Source organism: Psammomys obesus, unplaced genomic scaffold, assembly GCF_907164565.1.
Source record: "Psammomys obesus unplaced genomic scaffold, mPsaObe1.curated_primary_1811, whole genome shotgun sequence".
Classification (NCBI taxonomy): domain Eukaryota; kingdom Metazoa; phylum Chordata; class Mammalia; order Rodentia; family Muridae; genus Psammomys; species Psammomys obesus.
The window spans coordinates 2377198-2396232 of record NW_026596064.1 but is presented as its reverse complement, the minus strand read 5'-3'; the positions used below and the strand labels follow the sequence as shown (position 1 = coordinate 2396232).

Genomic DNA, 19035 nt, shown 5'->3' with positions numbered 1-19035 from the left:
AAGCCCAGAATAAACAGTGACTCTCAGACAGTTGTGGTGAAGAAATGGAGTGGGAAAGTTTATTTCATGAATCAGGGATTTATAAACCTTGGGCAGTAGGTTGAGTTTCGAGGGTGAATGTGTTTGATGATTGGCTGGGGCTAGGGGCTCCAGGGATACTTGATCTAGATGTAAGAGAACAGTCCTATCATAAGAGGGGGAAAGCAGTACTTACATGAAAGTAGGGGAGGAACTCCAGGTATGGTTAAAGGTCATGGGTTAAAAGCTGAGATATCTTCTCAGCATGGGGGGGGGGGGGCGCTTCCAGGAATCCCCAGGTGCTTGCTGAACGGATTTTTTATTAGGAAAGGGTTGGGCCTGTGATTTCCCTGAGGGTTAGTTGATGTTCCTTAGGAAATCTGGGGTTCCCCAGATAAGGTGGAAAGGGAACCCAGCTGAGAAAGGGAGTCCATCATATTATCCAGAGCTCAGAGGCTATTAACCTTAATAGTTGGGTACTACATACGTATCTACACGCACACATACACATACATATATACATAGAATTAAAAGTAATTTACAAAACCAGGATCAGCTTAAGTAGTAATTGGTTTTCTGTCCCAGCACACCTTGGAGCGTTCCTTGCAAATATACCTACTCCATTTTAAAGCTGTGTTTCCTGTATGTTACAGCAATGCTCTCACTTACCTTCTGCCGGCGGGTAGGTATGCAGCAGCTGTGCTTGTTCAAATATCTTTGAGCTCGTGGATGAATTTCTTTCTGTGTGTTAGCTGTAAGAGTAGACACTTATATTTGGAAATAAACCTTTCTTTAGAAATAGTCCATTTTCTTAAGTTCTGATGACTTTTCTACAAATGGATTTGGTGGCATCTTCTGTAGGGATGTCTGTGCAGCCGCCATAGGCATGCCTCTTCATTAAGAATTACAGCTGAAGAGCATGAGCAACCAGCCTTCACAGCACGAAGACGGGATGTGAGGTTCTACAGCCTAGCCCCTACTAGTCATTAGCACAGCACACCCACACTTTACAAATGGCACAGCAGCTCCCGAGAGTGATTCCAGCACCAGCCAACCTGGTATACCTAGTAATCTTGATGGCCAAGCCGGCCAGAGACCTATCTTGCGAGACCATGTTTGAGCCAAGGGATAGGATCAGTTGCAAGCATATGTATTTTGAGAGCATAATCATAGAAACAGTAAATAATGGTTTAGCTTCTTCGGTAGACAGTTGAAAACTTAAGCCTGTATTTAAATTGTAATTTTAACTTGTCACGATTTCTGGATTTTTTTTTTTTCCCTCCCAAAGTAATTGGAAACCTTAGCACCCGGTGCCTACTGTTCCCAGTAGGAATGGCCGGTGAATGGTTTCGGTAAATAAGTTGGACAGTGAACTTAATTATGATCTTACAGCTGATTTTGTTATCTGCTGAAGCTGTAATGTGCAGACAAAATGTTCTAGACTGGTCTTGTCTTTACAGGAGCAGAAAAATCCAGATTCGAAACATCCCGCCTCACCTGCAGTGGGAGGTAAGCCCCGGGCACCCAGGTGCCTCCCTGGCTGGCTTCCCTTTACTTTAGGAATTAAATGCCTTCAGACTTCCCCCAAACCTCCAGGTCCTGACCTTCCTTTCCAAGTTGTGGGGCATGTGAAGTGAGTTAGAGGTTGTGTTTGTTCCTCTCTGACCCTCCCTGTTGGCTTCCTCAGGAGATGAGTGGGTCTTCTCATGATCCTCACCACATGATTCAATGAATGGATTTTTGTCTGTCCCTATTCTGATTGGCTGAGTCACTGGAAAGCCTGTGGAAACAAAATTCTTTATTAATAGAGTAGACTCTGTTTGTTTTGTTCTGAGGTGGTTGTTGTAACAGTTACGATGTATTTTCAGAGCACTAAAAGTTGTAAGATTGCTTGCTGTCTTGATATAAAATTAATAGCACATGAGGAATGGCCTCATTGTTTAGAACAAACTGCCCTAACCCACAGGAAATCAAAACAGCCTTAAAGAGAGCCATGTTCTATCTTTGTCTTTAAAGAAAGAAAGAAAAAAAAGGACTGAGCTAGAGAGCAGTGGTTACGAGCCTGAGCTGTCTTTGCAGAGGACACAAGTTCAGTTTCCAACGGTCATGTTAGGTGGCTTACACGTAACTATAAACTCAGATCCTTAGGTGGCTTACAAGAAACCATAAACTCAGATCCAGTGCTTCTGACCTCTGCAGGCACCTGTCTTCATGTGTGTGTCCTCATGCACATGCACACAAACACACACACACACACCCTGTTCTAAAATACAGAATAGTCAGGCACAGTGCTGTATGACTAACTCTAGTACTTAGGAGGCTGAAACAGGCAGAGTTCTTGAGTTTGAGGCTAGCCTGGTCTACATAGGGATTTTCAGCCCAGCCAGAGCTACTGAAAGCCAGACCCTATCTCAAAAATAAATCTTTAAAACAACAACAACAACTTTAAAAGAAGGTTTATTTTTTATGCGTATGTATGTGTACCTGTGTGGGTCTGTGTATAGCACATGCGTGCAGGAGCACCCGAGGCCAGAAGAGATCATTTGAGTTGCAGGTGGTTGTGAGCCGCCATGCGGGTGTTAGGAAGGAATTCAGGACCTCTGCAAGAGCAGTGTACACTCTCGACTGCCATCTCTCCATCCGCAAGAACAGTTTTTCTTTTACTGTGAAAAATGTGAAGCACGCACGATCTGTTCCTTGAAAGTAGTAGAAGGAGATCCCTGGAGGGGAGCTGAAGGAGAGTGGTTAGCTCCCCTAAGGAATTACGAGCCTTGTCTTTTACTCTGCTTTCTGCTTCGGCAGCGTGGTTCTGGGCATCATAGCAGTGCCACTGTTGAGTTACCAACACTCTGAAATTGTGTGACGTCACCTTAGTGAGTAGACCGTTGGGAACCAATCCGCAGAAAAGGGCCCTGAGGACTCAGATTTGTTGAGCTCTGTTTTCATGGAAGACCTGAGGTGCTGACTTATTTACCTTGCTCCAACGTCCTTGTTTTAGTGTGTTTCACTTGCAGAGGGAGATGGATACCTTTTTTACGATCTTCTCTTCTGATATCTTTACAGGTGTTGGATGGACTGTTGGCCGAGTACGGGACAGTGGAGAATGTAGAACAAGGTAACAAGCGAGGAAAGTCAGCCAATGAGTGAGGAAATTAGCCTGCTGAGCTTTGGAGAGGACCTTGTCTGTCATTTCCTACAGGCTGGGGGTCATCAGGGAGAAGTAGTGAATCCCATCGCCCCTCAAGTGTTTGTACGCTTGCCTGTCAGAAGCAACCATGTCTATCCGTCATTCATCTCAGATATCTATGTAGTTTAGTTGTTCTAGGAATATTATTTCAGGGTCTTTCTGTAGCCCTGGCTGACCAGAACTCACTATACTAGACCAGGCTGGGCTCCGAATCACAGAGACCCACCTGTTTCTGCCTCCAAGTTCTGGGATTAAAGGTGTGGCCACCATACCCAACATTCACCTGCGGTGAGCTTAAGTGCTGGCCAAACACAGTTGGAATGGGGCAAGCTTAGTACATCTGAGAAGAGCTGAGTTTACACGGCTGCTCCTTAACCAGCGCCAACTCACTGGGAGGCGAGCACACAGCCTAATGTCTGTTTACTGTGAGGTAGGACTTCCACACTGAGATGCCTGGAACACTCAGGAAAATGCAGGTTCCTTGGACTCGCCACATACCTGTGGAGACTCGGGGCAGGGGCAGCGGCTCATGAGTGAGGATCTCTTGAGTGGTTTTATGTACCCTCGGATCTAAGACCTGCCGTCATAGGAGCAGCACTGCCTATGGCCAGAAAATACTTCCTTCTCTTCCCACTACTCATTTTTATTAGCTAAAGCCTGAAGTACTTTTTAAGGGGGACCAAAAAGTCACCTGAAGCTGATGTCTTACAAAGCTCTTTAGGAGTCCCAGAAAGGTGGACCCTAAGACCCTGACAATGAAGACACCCAAGTATGGTGAGGGTTTTTCGTACATTGGCCGTGATCATTGATTGGAAGCTCAGTTTTACCAACTGATTATCCCTTGTGTGAAACGAGCGTAATTTCTCCCTTCCTATACCATCAAATGGTCACATCACTCAATGAAAACCTGTTTATGTATTTCGTAAGTTCTAAGGGACTGTAAAGTCCCCATGAAAAGATCATATAGAATCCAGTTCCTCACAGATCTTAGAAATGTGTCCAATCTGTCAGTGTTAATGATCGTAATTGTGTTGAAGCAGCAAGGATCTGGTGTTCTCCCCTCCACGATTATTAAGACCACGACTCTTTCATACTGCTGCGTGCTCATGCTTGGAGTTGAAAGGAAAGCACTCAGAAGAAAACATGCTTTCTAAAAATTCTGTTCCCGGTTTTCACTTCCTAATTGTCAAGCGGGAAGACATTCTAGTGGAGAGGAGAGTGGGCAAGAGGATGGCTTTACGGGTGCGAACCTGAAAACAATTTAAAAAAAACGTTAGTGGCTGATCTGGATGTGGTGGCGCATGCCTGAAACCCCAGTTTTGGGGAGGTGGAGACAATTTGGCAGCTAAAACTGGAATCAGTTCAGGACGGTGCTCCCTGAGGAGGAGGAGGAGGTTCAGGAGCACTGGGACAATACTTAGCCCTTAGGCAGCCAAGCATGGAGACTGCCCGGCTTCCAGCGCCTCAAGGCACAAAACAAACTACTGAGCTGTGCTTTTGTCCCATTTTGTGGGTGATCTCTGACCCAGCAGAGCCTGTCAGTAGAGCCTGAGGAACATGAATTTAGCGATTAGTGAAATAAATTATTTAGATGGAGCTCAGCTTCCTCTAAAATCAAATGGCCTTGTGACTTTCAGAAACCAAACATCTTTAAAGAACAGAGAATATTAGTAAAAAAGTGAGGGCAAAATTAAGGATCCGGGATTCCTAGAGGATGTCTTTTCTGGGACTCTGAGCCTATAGCCTTCTCTGTCTGTCTAGACAGCTACAGCTAGGAAACCTCTGACACTGAGTGAGGATGGTCATACCTCACATGGTCCCTGGTTTCCCACTGTGTGGGTATCCCTGGCTATCACTGGAGAAGAGCCTGAGGGCCCCTGGGCAGAGGCAGGGCTGGGATCGCACTGTTTGGCGTATAGATTGCTGCACAGTTACTGCTGCCTCCACCAAGGCTGGAGATGCTTGGAAATTAATGGGCAAAATGTCTTTATTCTAGAGTCTTTAATATTTGGAGGTTGCCTAATCCCTTTAAGAATCTCAGAGTCACATTTCTTTACATTTTGATGTAGCAAGATGGTCATTGCACCCCTAAAGTTTAAGAATGAATATTGCTACTTTGAAAGGCAGCTTTATTGTGATTTTTCTGGAATTATCTTTAATGCTGTTAATTTTAAATTCCCCTAAAGTTTTTTTTTGAAGAATGGATCTGATTTTTTTTTTTTTTTTTTTGCGCGAAAGCGCATTTTTTTTCACTTAGGTGTTTTGAGTTAAAGCAAGCTTCATCAATCAAGCCCTTTGAATGAATAGAGGGGTGTGTGTGTCTATCTGTGTCTGTCTGTCTCTGCGTGTGCGCATGCATTGGTGTGTGTGTGTGAGTATATGTGTTTGTGTGCACATGTAATTTGTGTGTGCCTGCATGCATAAACATGTATGAGTGTGTGTGCACCTGTGTACGTTTGTGTGTACATGCATGCATGCATGTATGTGTGTGTATTTACAGATAGAGCCTTGCTATTTAGCCCAAGCTTACTGTTCTGCCTCAGTATATATATGTATGTATATATATATATATATATATATATATATATATATATATATATGGATAAACCCAGCCATTTCTGGGAGTCTGGGTCTACAGCCTCCTTCGTAGCTCTAGAAAGCTGCAGATAGGAAACCTGTAATAGCCTGTGTACTTTTAATTAACAATTAAAATTAATAATAGGTCTAGGAGATCATTTTGAAAATAGGAAACAAAGAATTGTGGCATTTTTTTTTTCATTTATTTTCTTTGTGTCATGTCTTTCCACCCACTTCTGTGATTTTAGTCTAAAGAAGTAATTCAGAAGAATACAGAATCAAATGGTGTTTGCAATGGAAGTGACTTGGCAGGACTCTAAGATGACAGTGCTGGGCACAGCACATTCCCAAATGGCTGATGATGAAGCAGCTCATGGCCTGTTTGCTCCCTGCAGTTCTGTGCAAATATTAAAAGTGAAATTACAGAAATATACAGGGATGGTTCATATGCTCATGTCTGCTCAGAAGTACTTCTAGAATAGTGAAACGGGGCAGCGTGTTATATATTTGCAGCTGGTTACGGGGTGTAACATACATTTGACTCTCATATTCTCTAAGTACACCTCAATAAGCACAGGACGCCAGTTAAGGTGATACATCGTTTTGTGCATTTTCCTCTGGAGTTAGCCTTCTCTGGACAGAGGGTGATGTAGTTTTCCTTTCTTTCCTAGTCAATACAGATACGGAAACTGCTGTTGTCAACGTCACCTACACAACAAGAGAAGAAGCAAAGGTGTAAGTGGCTTTGGTTTTATTTCCTCCCAGGTTTAGTTGGGTTTCTCTTTGGTTTCCTTTGAGTCCTGCATCTGGAAACCTTTTCAGAGAAGTTAGATGCTGGCCAGCAAGTCCTCTTGGACACGCCTGTACAACTCCAAGGTGTTCTTGCTGCTTTTGGCATGTTCTTGGCATGTCAGCGCACCCCAGGGGGTTGACACTAGACCGATGGTGGTAGCGCAGAGACTGTCTTGACGATGTTGAGCCTTGGCATCGACAGAAAGGCAGGAGCCGTGTCAGGGAGGGAGGACCAGCTTTCTGATGCTGCACTCGCAGGCTCTGCTTTGACAAACTTCACGGGGTCCCTTTTACTATTGCGTACTCCGTTCTCCATGAGGAATGTGCTCGGCCTCCTATCCCTACTCACCGAATGGAGACTAAAACATTCGGTGTTTTAATATTTAATAACATCCTGTGATCCACCTCAGTGACAAGAGCAGGCACAGTCATCCAGGAGTGGTCTACCCTTTGGAACTGGCTTGAACTCCCCACTCTCACCTCACTCATTGCTCTGTTGCTCCAATAATGATTAATTTTGAGTTTACTATTAATAGACTTGGGATTAAGTTTTACGCAAGAGCAAAACCCACTATTCTTTTGTTTCTTTTATCTTTTGGGCTTTTTTGGAGGGTGAAGTTTCAGCCACGGACCACCATGCCCAGCTAAGAAGGTTTTGGTAGGAGGTCTTGAAGTGCCTCATGGGCATTGTAACTTAGAAGTGTAGCAGGTAGTCCTACTTCCTGGCTGTGACAAAGCCCGGAGTGTACCCATTCCCAAGAGAATAGCATCACTGCTCTTGTAGTTTTCAGCACGTGTGAAGACGTAGCTCACCCATTTTCATACCAACAGTCTCCAGGAAGTTAGCTGTTCATTGCTAAAAGCACTGATTGCCAGATGGACATTGGGCCGTCTAATCTCTGAATATTCATCCCGGGGGAGGAGCTTGTAACTTCAGATGTGTTCATGACAATACATGTGATTTTCAAGAGATTGGGCCTAATTTACAAACTCAGGGAAGGCTCAACAGTAGAAGTCAGAGTGAACCTGGAGAAGGCTGACCTCCTTTTTAAAGTTTTGTCCAGTGGAGTGGGCAGTGACTTTTATCAAAGTATTTGCTAATGGAGAATATTTGTAGACTGTTAGCTGATTTTTAAGGATTAGAAATAGTACAAGTATTTTTAATACATTTCAGTCACTAGTATATAATAAAGATAGGAAAGATATAGAATGAATAGTTTTCTTAGTTCGCGCTTATGTGTTTCTTAATTTCTCAAATACATTAAAAATTTGTGATGTGATTAAAATAACCATGAAGGTGTGTTATGAAGAAAATAATAATTTTGGACCCTTATATACAATTTTGGTAAGGGGGGGGTTAGTCTCAGGTTGTAGGAGAGGAAAGTAAACTGCAGAATTGTATCTAAGTTCGCTTAGTTCTAAGTGCTGCGAGGGCTTGTTTACTTGTTAACTGAGACTTCAGGGATTGAGGTGGTATCTGTGTTGCTCACCCATGTGCCCTGAATGCCTGGCACAGGTACCACGTCAGTGGCTAGTGAGAGCTTTTTCCGTCTCTTTCATAAGCTTTTCTACCCTGCTGTGTCACAGAGCTATCGAGAAGCTGAGTGGGCATCAGTTTGAGAACTACTCCTTCAAGATCTCCTACATCCCTGATGAAGAGGTGAGCTCCCCTTCACCCCCTCATCGAGCCCGGGAACAAGGCCACGCCCCCGGGAGCTCTTCTCAGGCCAGACAGATTGATTTCCCGCTGCGGATCCTCGTCCCCACCCAGTTTGTTGGTGCCATCATCGGAAAGGAGGGCTTGACCATAAAGAACATCACTAAGCAGACCCAGTCCCGGTACGTGCCTCCGGGGCTTTCTTTGCTTCCTCTCAGGGGCCCCTGCCTCCCGCCTCGGCCATCCTCGGGTCACGGGTTGCAGCGGTGGGAGGGCGTGCCATCTGGAACGGTGCTCCTCTCAGTAGACTGCTACCCTTGGGGGTTGTGAGGAGAGTTCAAGCTAATGACATAACTGCCCTCCCCTGAAAGGATGGCTCCTTATGGAACATCCTGTGAGCTCGCCTAGTTCCACAGCAGTTGAGAGGAGCTCAGCCGGGGTCATTGGATGCTCTGGTGGAGGCTCCATCCCCCTGCTGAGCCAAGCTCGGGGAAGCCGTTCTTCAGACCACCTAGGTTGTCTCAGATATAGAAGGATCAGAAATAGTATATTCCTTTCTGATACATTTTAGTAAATAGCATAGAATAAAGACAGGAAAGCTATAGAATGAATAGTTTTCTCAATTCGTGATTGCGTGTTTCTGAATTTCTCAGATATATTTAAGTTTTGTGATATTATTAAAGTAATCATGAATATGTGTTGTGATTAAAAAGAAAGTAATAATTTTGGACCGTCTGGGTTCTTGCTGCTTCAAGCAAGAAAGTGTCTGGCTTTGGGTCCAATTTTCTGTTTAAGAGCTGGAGGTAGTAGTCATTGGGCAAAATGGTTTGTACAGTTGTTGACTTTTATATGTCCATACGACCGCAGCACACTGCAAGGAAGAGCCAAGAGCCAGGACTGGAAAGCAGCAATGTGTGTTCAAGTTTTTATGAAATATATCACCTCTTTGAGTATCAGTTACTTCTGTTAAAAAAAAAAGAGGAAGCCACTACATTTTCCCAGTATTGTTGTGAGACTGCAAATCAAATGCAGATCAAGTGAACTCACACTGCAAAGCACCAGATCACCAGCAAATCGCTTCCCTGACCTGGTGCTTCTTACTCGGTCACTGGAATGACAGCAAGTATAATATCCCATAAGCTGAAAGGGAAGCTTCCTCCAGTGTCTGCAGATGCTGCTCTGGCTAAGACCCCCGGCCCCCACCGTGTGTAGACTCCCAGAGCGGGGGTGGGGGGGGTGGGGGGTGGGGGATGCTGAAAGAAGACTAGAGGTTGTCTTAATGTTCCTTTTATTCATTCTAAAAACCAGCCCCTCCTTTCCCAAGTTTGCATCACTGTAAAGTAATTTTTACTTATCTCTGTTCTAATTCCAAAAGTCGTGTAAAGTGGCTTTAAAAGGCAACAAGTTTCATCGAAGGGCAATTAGTTCCCAGACTGTGTGCCAGTTTGAGAAGCAGGCTGAAGTAACAGCCGGAGTAGAAAGGGCTTCGATCCATTATGTGATTCTGAAAGTTAAAAACAAGCAGGACCTGGAGAGGTCTGATAAAGTCATTAGGCCTTTAAGCTGTTGGTTTTAGGAGCCTTGGAGGAGATGGCGGACTTCCAACAGAAAGGAAACCAAAACCTTAGGAAGGCAGAGAGAGGCACGCTGCTGTCCCTCTGCAGACACTCAGCTGCATGAGGCCTGCTTGAATTCCGGGTTGGAATTTGGGTTCACGGGTGGCTTTTAAAGGCTGCAATCAGTGCGGAGGTCGGCACCGCTCCATTTGCAGCTCTTTTCCCCACTTACCCTTCGGTTCTACAGGCACGTGAAAGGCTATGCAAAATACCTCATTAACCAAACTGGCTTTCTTCCCAAGTTGGCTGGGCGCCTCGGCCCTGCAGCACTCCTGTCAGCATGGCCCCCTTCTGACCAGAGCTGCGAGGGGTTTACGTTCGGCACGAGCCTCCTTGCACACTGGCCTCCTGGAGAGCCCCATCAGTTGCGAGGGTGCTGATGGCATTTCCCCTGCCCTCCCCGTGTTGGCTGGGACTGTGCCTGTGCTAGGCCCTGTCCAGTACTGCTGTCCAATAGTGCTACGGCACCTGGTTCTTTTCCTGTAGGGTAGACATCCACAGGAAGGAGAACTCTGGGGCTGCGGAGAAGCCTGTCACAATCCATGCCACCCCAGAAGGGACTTCTGAAGCATGCCGCATGATTCTGGAAATTATGCAGAAGGAGGCTGATGAGACCAAACTGTAAGTCCGCACAGCGCCCAGACCACTCGGTGCTGGAGGGATAAGAAATATGTTTAAAAGTTCTATGTGTGTTACTCGATAAATGTAGAGGGGTCGTGTTTGTGGTGCTCGGAGTTCTCTAGACGTACAGAATAAATATGCGTGCATATAAAGAGAGAGATGCATATTATAACGGACACACAGAGATATTTTTATCTCTCAGGTTGCAAACCTGAACCTCTCTCTGTGCCCATTAAGTGGCTTCCTGTTCTTGCCTCCCTGCTCACCCTCTGTTCTAGCAGTTGGATTGCTTTAGATACTTGGCATGAGTGGATCATACAGATCCTGCAATCTGGGAATGCCATCCTATAATTTCGGCTCCCCCAGCTCTTCCACGTGGTAGTGCATAACGTCCGTCCCTTTGTCTCGATGACACTGCTGTGTCCTGGCCATTCAGTGATACTGCTGGGCATGTGGATTACAAATAGTCATGATTTTGATATGCCCAGAAGTGAGATTGCTGGGTTTTTATGGGATTCTTTTTATTTATTTGCTTATTTCCCACTGGCCAGGCCTACCTAGTGGACCCACTGCAATCCGCCTACTAGCGAGTAGGAAATGGCGGTAGAGTTACCACTGTGTGGCTTATTTCAGTCAGAATTCATAAGCTGAGGTTGGGAAAGAACATGAAGAGATTGGATCCCATTCATACAAAGCAAAAGTGGTGAGTCTTGGGAGCTTAGATAGCATCCTTCCTAAGTGCTGGGTCCATCTGTCCTTCTAGGGCTGAGGAGGTTCCTCTGAAAATCTTGGCCCACAACGGCTTCGTTGGAAGACTGATTGGCAAAGAAGGCAGAAATCTGAAGAAAATTGAACATGAGACAGGGACCAAGATAACCATCTCATCGTAAGCTACCCCTTCAGACTAAGTGTGCTCAGGAGTGACCGGTGGGAGTGTCCCCTAGCCCCTGCCTTTCTCCAGGGGGCACACAGTCAGCCAGAGTTACTCCGAGCAGCCCGGGGAAGCAGATCCCTGTGGTTGGCTGTGAGCCCAACAGAGCACTCTCCAGCACGAGGGAAGCCCCAGGCTCCAATACCAGCACCATGGAATTTTTACAATAAAAAAGTAAAGGCGAGAGTCTGGCGTGGTGGCACACGCCGTTAATCCCAGTGCTCGGGGAGGTAGGAGCAGATAGATCTCTGAGTTCAAGGCCAGCCTAGTCTACAAATCGAGTCCAGGGTTATACAGAGAAACTCTGTCTCAAAAAACTAATGATGATGATGAAGATGAAGAAGAAAACTGGTTCTGTAGCACAAGCCTGTAATCCAGGCTCTCAGGGAAAGAGAAAGATGAATCAAAAGGTCAAGGCCAGCTTTGGCTGCGTAGTGGGACTTAGTGAGACTTTTCTCAAAATACAAAGTAAGACTGGCTGGGCATACCGCTCAGAGCTAGGAGGCTTTCCTAGCACGTGTGAGGCCCTAGGTTCAGTGCATGGCAGGTGAATATATGGTCAGTGTCACCCTGGAAGACAGGATTAGATAGCAGGGATCCTGTGCTGTGGTGTCTCTGTCTTTACCAGCCGTGTTTGTGGTCTGGAGTTTTATTTTCCCTCTCTTTTCCCCACCGGCCAGCTTGCAGGATTTGAGCATATACAACCCCGAGAGAACCATCACGGTGAAGGGCACCGTGGAAGCTTGTGCCAGTGCTGAGGTGGAGATTATGAAGAAGCTCCGCGAGGCCTTTGAAAACGACATGCTGGCTGTTAATGTAAGGGCCGGGCCGGGCCTTCCACCTCTCCTGCTTTCCCCACCGCTGAGGCAGGACCCCGGCTCTGTGAGGATAGCTGTACTACCGGAGATGGGGAGGTGCTTTAGGAGATGGGAAGGACTTCTGGCGTCCTAGGATAAAGGCGTCAACCCAAGAAACCAGTCAGTGAAGCATGGTCAACCAAGTCAGTGTGAGCCAATCAGGTCGTGCCGTCCAGGCCACAAGGTGGGGTGACGGGCATGATCACACGTATTAGAAAAGGAAGATGTCAGAGCTGCTCGGCACACATACATGTGCAAAGTAATGTAGATGAACAGGACTGGGTGCTAGGTATGAGAATAAAAGTAGCTGGGTCTGGAAAGTGAGGTCCCCTATTTTCTAAACTTTGTACACTCTTGTCATGTCTTCTCCCTCTTTAAAGTTTCAAGTATGTACATTAGCCAGGTCTGGTGGCATACATCCTTAATCTCAGAACGTGAGAGACAGGCAGGTAGATGTTTGTGAGTTTGAGGCTAGCCTGGTCTACACCAGGAGTTCCAGACCAGCTGGGGCTACAAATTTAGACTCCGACCCCATTATATATGTATAAATGGACTGGGCTGGAGGTGTTCCAGTTTTTAGCATGTGTAATAAGTTTTTAGCATGTGTAAGATCTAGAGTTAATTATGTAGGGTCAAAACAAATGCCATCACAGGGCTTAGAGAGCTTTTTTAGCCTGGGCTGCTTGGGGGCCAAGGCTGAGGAGTATTTGAAGCAGGTGTTTCAGACTGGCCTGTGGAAGGAAGGAAGGGAGGAAGGGAGGAAGGGAGGGAGGGAGGATTGCGCCTCACTTCTGTTTGCCTAGTAAATGCTGTCACCCACTTGAGCGCACCACCACCTGTAGAAGATGACACATTCTTTCCTGTTACTTAGTTCTCACTCGGTAACTGTTACAAGCTGTCTGTCCCTCAGTAGAGCTCAGCTCAGAAGAGCGAAATCTTTCATTTGTCTCTGCAATTTTCTGAGAATGGAAAGGGTCCGCTGACTAGCCATTCACAAGTCAGTTTCCCCAATTATCAGCCTCCCTGACCTCTTGGCTTCATGTGAACCTCCCTGACCTCTTGGCTTCATGTCTCCTCCCCTTCTCCACCTGCTGACATCGCACAGAGAAGTAAATATTGACAGTTCTGTGGTGAGCCCCGCCTCTCCGCAGCAACGCTTTGTACAGCTGTTCCTCGGGTCGGCATTCTGCTCCACACATCTCCCCAGCCCCACCTGGGCACCCTGTGCCAACAGTAACTGTGGGACAGGATGGCGGGGGCAACCTTCTATGTGAATGCCTTTTTGTCAGTATCATCTAGCCGTCTCATCCTTTTCTTGTACTCTCCCTACTGTCTTTGCCAAACAACTCTCTCTGTGAACATCTGGAGATGTTATACTCAAAAGAGGTGTAAGTGCAACCCACATCAGCATTTCGGGGCGTGTCACTTAGATATCTATGCCAAATGCACGCTCTGGGAGAGAAATCACAAAGTCACCGTATCTTAACATCCAACCCCGAGGTCATGGTGAAGGATCCAGGTTTGCTCTTCTGCATCCTTACAGAAAGGGGCAATTTCCAGCGTGACTTTACCCACAGAGAAGCATTCTGAAAATCTTAGGGGTCTGCTTCATGTTCAGGAAGCCAGGGATTGGGGCAGGCTGGGCGCAGGCCAGCATAGGGACATTTCTCCGCCTCCAGGCCTGTTGAGCATCGTAGGTTGAACTGTGAAATAAGTAGCACAACCTTGAAGCTGCAGCTAAATGATGAAGAGCCAAAAAGGAATGGTCTTCACATCAGATAATGAGATTTGCCCATGTGTCAGTGCTAGCAAGAGATCCTGACCCATCCTTTGGTAATTAAAAAAGACGGTGTTTGTTTCCATTCAACAAATCTTTATTGATTACTAGCGTACCAGACACTGAATACAGCCCTAAGTAAAACAGCCGATGATCTGAAGGAAGTGAGGCAGGAGCGAGGCATGGAGCCCAAGACTCAATCTGGTGTCTTTGAGGAAAGGGGAGTGTTAGGAGACCCCAGAGTGAGATGGGGGATGGGGGAGTAGGAGGAACCTGGGCAAGGGAGGGAGGAGCAACAAGAGGGCACAGAGTCAGGAGGTGAGAGGGCACAGGGTATTTAGGGAGAAGGATCTGGTGGGATGGGAGCCAGGGCTTAGCAGGAAAGCAGCTAGAGAAGACTTTGTTGGCCACATTAAGCCAAGGGTGGCAGGGAAGCTCTGAAGGAATGTCACAATCAGGCTGAGATCAGTTGCCCACCCTCCATAATAGGGGAGGAAGTCCATGTACCAGGGTGGCGCTGACGGGGAAATGCCGGCACTGTGCAGACAGGAGATGGAGGCTGGCCACTGCGAGCCTGGCCTCCCTGGGCTTCTCCCCCTCATCTGTTCTCTTCGTTTCTATTCCCAGCAACAAGCCAATCTAATCCCAGGGTTGAACCTCAGTGCACTTGGCATCTTTTCAACAGGACTGTCCGTGTTTCCTCCACCAGCAGGGCCCCGAGGAGCTCCCCCTGGCGCCCCCTACCCCCCCTTCACTGTGAGTAGCCCAGTGTCCCGAGGGTCGCTTTTGCTGGCCCAGCCCTTCTGCTATGTTGAGGAAGCACAAAAGCTTTTCTTTGTAGTCTGTCTTTCTGGGTGATTGTAATTTGAATACAAGGGATTTTCTGGTGGGGAAATTGATACGAAACCAAACTCTGAACATGTGCTGTCAATGATGGTAAGCGTCCTGCCACATAGCAAAGAACCGCTCACCAACTCGTTAATTCAAGGGCCATTTAACAAAAACGAGAGCTGTTAGTTCAAACAAGGTTCATGAGTGTTACCGTTTAATACAAATGTAGGGATACCTGGATTATTCTTGGATAGATAGACATATTGCCAGCTTTGTCCATAACTCAGATATACTTTATTGAAAGGAAGGGTTAGAAGGAAAACACCACGGTACGTCTAAACAGCACACCGCCTGATCTTCAGGAGGTTCTTTAATGAGTGTTGTTTGACTCTGAATCCTCAGCAGAAGAAATGTGGACAGTAGGTTTGGGGCTTGTTGCTCTCATTCGAGGGCGTTACTCACAATTAGTACATCACCTGATGGAGGCTGAAGACACTGGAGACTGGATGGCTACCCTCCCCCACCTTATTCTTCTCTTAAACACACGTTTTGTTTTGTTTTTTAATTTCGTGGACAAACTTTCTTACTTGTGTGTAGAAACTGTTTGGTGGGGAGAATCGGGTGTCTGAGTGAGGTCTTTTCTGATCGGTGCTCTCTGGTGTAGGCATTGCTAGCGGCTTTTTGGGGCTGCATGTGCTCGCACCCTCCAACAGACATGCATTGCCGTCACGCCCACAGGCCCGGCGCGTTCTGCCTTGCCCACAGTAGCTTTTCCGAGGCGTTTGGAAGCATGGATGGCACACCATCCCTTTCGTCCTGTCCAGTGCCTCTTAGACTGAAGGGTGGAGCCAGCGCTTGAACTGTGTGTGCCTCTAAAGGGGGGAGGGTCGTGGCGGAAGCATGAGGGCGCAGAGTGCACGCCCTTTGCCTTTGCTGTGAGATGTAATGACCAGGTTGGCACCCCTAAAAGGCACAGAAGGCATCCCACTTCCTGGGACGGAGGCTGCACGGGAGCCCCGCAGAGTCCGTCTGCAAGCTGAAGTCCCTGATAACTGAAATTACAGTAGACAGTGACGCATGTGATTTAAATATCACGGCTTTCTCTTGGGCCAAATTGGTGCAGAAATTTTCAGCATAAGGACGTGTTTTCTTAATCCCTGACTGGTGCCTCATGCCTATAGTCCTGTCACTGGGGAGGCTGAGCAGGAGGAGTTTAAAATTTTCAGGCAAGCCTGGGCTAAACAGTTGGACCCTGTCTTAAAACAAACAACTAAAGATGTGATGTTTTCTTTTGGGGTTTTGGCCTTTAATGTCATGCTTAGGAAAAAGCTACTTCTTCATCCAAGATTATAAAAAAATGTTTTCCTTATAGTAATTTTCAGCTGTTCATTTTGCTGGATAGAGGCCATGTTTGTACTGTATTTTACAGGGAATTTATTTTCATCTAACTTTATTATTTTTCCAAGTGAATAACCAGTTTCCTAAACTCATTTATTGAGTAATCTGCTGATAAAGCCAACTTGAAATCCAGCTCTGCCCTTTATTGTGGTTTTCGTTGTCTGAGACAGGGTCTCATATAGCCCAGGCTGGTCTCCAGCTAGCTCTGTGGCTGGAATGGCTTTGAGCTGCTGAGATGGTCCCGCCTCCACCTCCACCTCCTGAGGACTAGAACACCACCGTGCCCGGCCTACCTCATCACTGCATTCCATTACCCTGTGTCTATAGGGAAGTCAGTGCCGTTTTACACGTTCTGGCACTTTCAACAGAAATCTTGCCTTTTGTTTTTATGTTTTCCTCAGAGAATGAAATTGAAAACATAGCAGCTTTTAGTATTTGACAAAATGGAAGAAAATATAACATTTTTAAATTCCTTTTAGATATGATAAATGATAAATCCTACTCATAAAACTTATTGGCATGGCAACTTTTGTTTGGAAAAAGTTAACTTCCATTTCTTTTAAAACTTTTTGACTGGGGCTGAAGAGATGGCTCAGTGGTTAGGAGCATTGGCTACTCTTCCAGAGGACCTGGGTTTAATTCCCAGCACCCACATGGCAGCTCACAACTGTCTCTAACTCCAGTTCCAAGGGATCTAATACCCTCAACACAGACACATATACAGGCAAAACACCAATGCCATAAAAATAGATAGATAGATAGATAGATAGATAGATAGATAGATAGATAGATACATAGATAGATAGATAGATAGATAGATAGATAGATAGATAGATAGATAGACAGACAGACACATAGATAAATAAAAGCCAGGCGTGGTGGCACATGCCTGTAATCCCAGCACTAGGGGAGGCAGAGGTAGATGGATTGCTGTGAGTTCAAGCTCAGCTTGATCTACAAAGTGAGTCCAGGATAGCCAAGGCCACACAGAGAAACCCTGTCTGGAAATAGCAACAACAGCAAGAAAAGATGTTTGTTTGTTTACTTTGTTAGTTTGGTTTTTTTGTTTTGTTTTGTTTTCCATAGCTGAGGATAGAACCCAGGGCCTTGTACTTGCTAGGCAAGCGCTCTGCCACTGAGCTAAATCTCCAACCCCTATTAGTTTGTAATTTTCTATAAAAGTGTCCATTTCCACTACTGGGTTGAAACTCTATGGAGGGGTGCCTGACTGTGGTATGTCAGGCCTGGGTTTGCTCTCCAGCATGAAGAGAAATCCATTTTATTTCTCTGTTAGATACAGCAGCGTAAAGTTGTGCATAACAGGTTGTTTGTATTTTTAAATGTCCATCCTTGGAGTCGTCTGTCTCTCCTGATTTTTAATCTTATAGACTTCGTGTTTTCTTAGTAAGATTTGCACAGATCTTTCCCTTTTCTGCTTATTTATTTTCTGGGACAGTTCCCTGTGGTCTAGCCTGGCCTCCGACTCCCTGGGTTAGCTTCAGCGTCTACTCTCCTGCCTTCCTGAATCAGTGCCATGAGGACAGGCATGTGACCCCACACCTGCAGTGTCGAGTACTGGACCCCGGGCTGTGCTGCGCCCCACACGCCCAGTCTCCTGCTACGGACTTTAACATTTTTCATAGTTAGTTAAAGGTTTCCGTTTGCTACATTGCGGCTGTCTCTTGACCCTCTGGGAGCTTGCTTGCTTTTAGAGCTTATTCACTGGGCCCGATTCTTTATACATGCCTAAGAAATTTAATTGTACAATCATGTGTTAGTCAACTCAGGAGAGGGTGCGTTAATGGTCCATAGAGAAGTTTGCTGATAGTACTCTCCTGAGGCTCTGCCTCACCTCACTGAGAGGGCTCCAGGCATGTGCAGATCAAGGAAGCTGAAGCAGCTAAGAGCTCAGGCTGTAGAGTCAGACATAGATCCAGGTTCAAATCTTGCTTCTGCTCCTTCCTTCTCAGTGTCCAGCCCCTGGTACCCTCTCCCCCAGTCGTCCTAAGAGAGCCCAGAGTGGACAAGCTGCTGTGGACAGAGACATTTTGGCAGTCTGGGATAGAACTGTGAACCTTTCTAACCCTGCCCAAACCCTTGCCTTTCCTGGGCCCAGGTTGCCCGTTCCCGTGGGGAACACCTGCTCTGGTTCTCGCCAGAGATGCCGGTCACCCCATCAGAGCTATTGAAACCCTGGAGTGTGATACGCATCCCTGGCCCAGGCCTCTGACTCCTTTCTCACTGTTCACACTTCTGGTCTCCGGTTTCTCCTGCTTGAAAATACATCTTAAGCCCACCTCTTACCTATTCCTTGGACCTACAGGTCTTCCAGGGAAGTAAGCGAGCTGATGGTGACTCCTGTGAGTTTTCACAAAGGTGTCTGCTGTGTATCTGTCTGCCCACCAGCAGAGCCAAACTGGGAACTTTTCGTGGGCCAGTGTATGAAAAAGACCTTCCCCCTTCTCTCCCTTGACAGCACCTCGATGTCACCTTCATAAAAACACTACCTCCCTCACACCCACACGGTGATTATGAGGGGGGCAGGGAGAAGGGAGAGGCGGGAGAAGAGAGAGCTTCTCTCTCTTGTAAGGATTGGGCCACTGAACCCATTGTCAAGAGGAACTGGCCTCTTGACTAGCCAGCCGGCCTTGGCCCCTCTGGCAGGTGACCATGTCCGGCTTTCCTCGGGTCATTGATAGATTGCTTTCTGATCACCAGAGGAAACATAATTTGCAAAACCCTTTCCTTGGGATGCTGTCAACTCCAGCTTAGC

At 46.5% G+C, this 19035-nt stretch overlaps 1 protein-coding gene across 2 annotated transcripts in view; it reads left to right on the top strand.

Moving 5' to 3' along the window:
* Igf2bp2 (insulin like growth factor 2 mRNA binding protein 2) overlaps nucleotides 1-19035 on the top strand; it is a 112805-nt gene that overhangs the window by 79176 nt on the left and 14594 nt on the right. For both annotated transcript variants that reach the window (XM_055624888.1, XM_055624889.1), the window contains 8 exons: nucleotides 1479-1527; nucleotides 3082-3133; nucleotides 6454-6517; nucleotides 8162-8413; nucleotides 10334-10468; nucleotides 11232-11354; nucleotides 12080-12215; nucleotides 14661-14789. In XM_055624888.1, the coding sequence (XP_055480863.1) occupies nucleotides 1479-1527; nucleotides 3082-3133; nucleotides 6454-6517; nucleotides 8162-8413; nucleotides 10334-10468; nucleotides 11232-11354; nucleotides 12080-12215; nucleotides 14661-14789 (940 nt within the window). The remainder of the gene's footprint in view (nucleotides 1-1478; nucleotides 1528-3081; nucleotides 3134-6453; nucleotides 6518-8161; nucleotides 8414-10333; nucleotides 10469-11231; nucleotides 11355-12079; nucleotides 12216-14660; nucleotides 14790-19035) is intronic.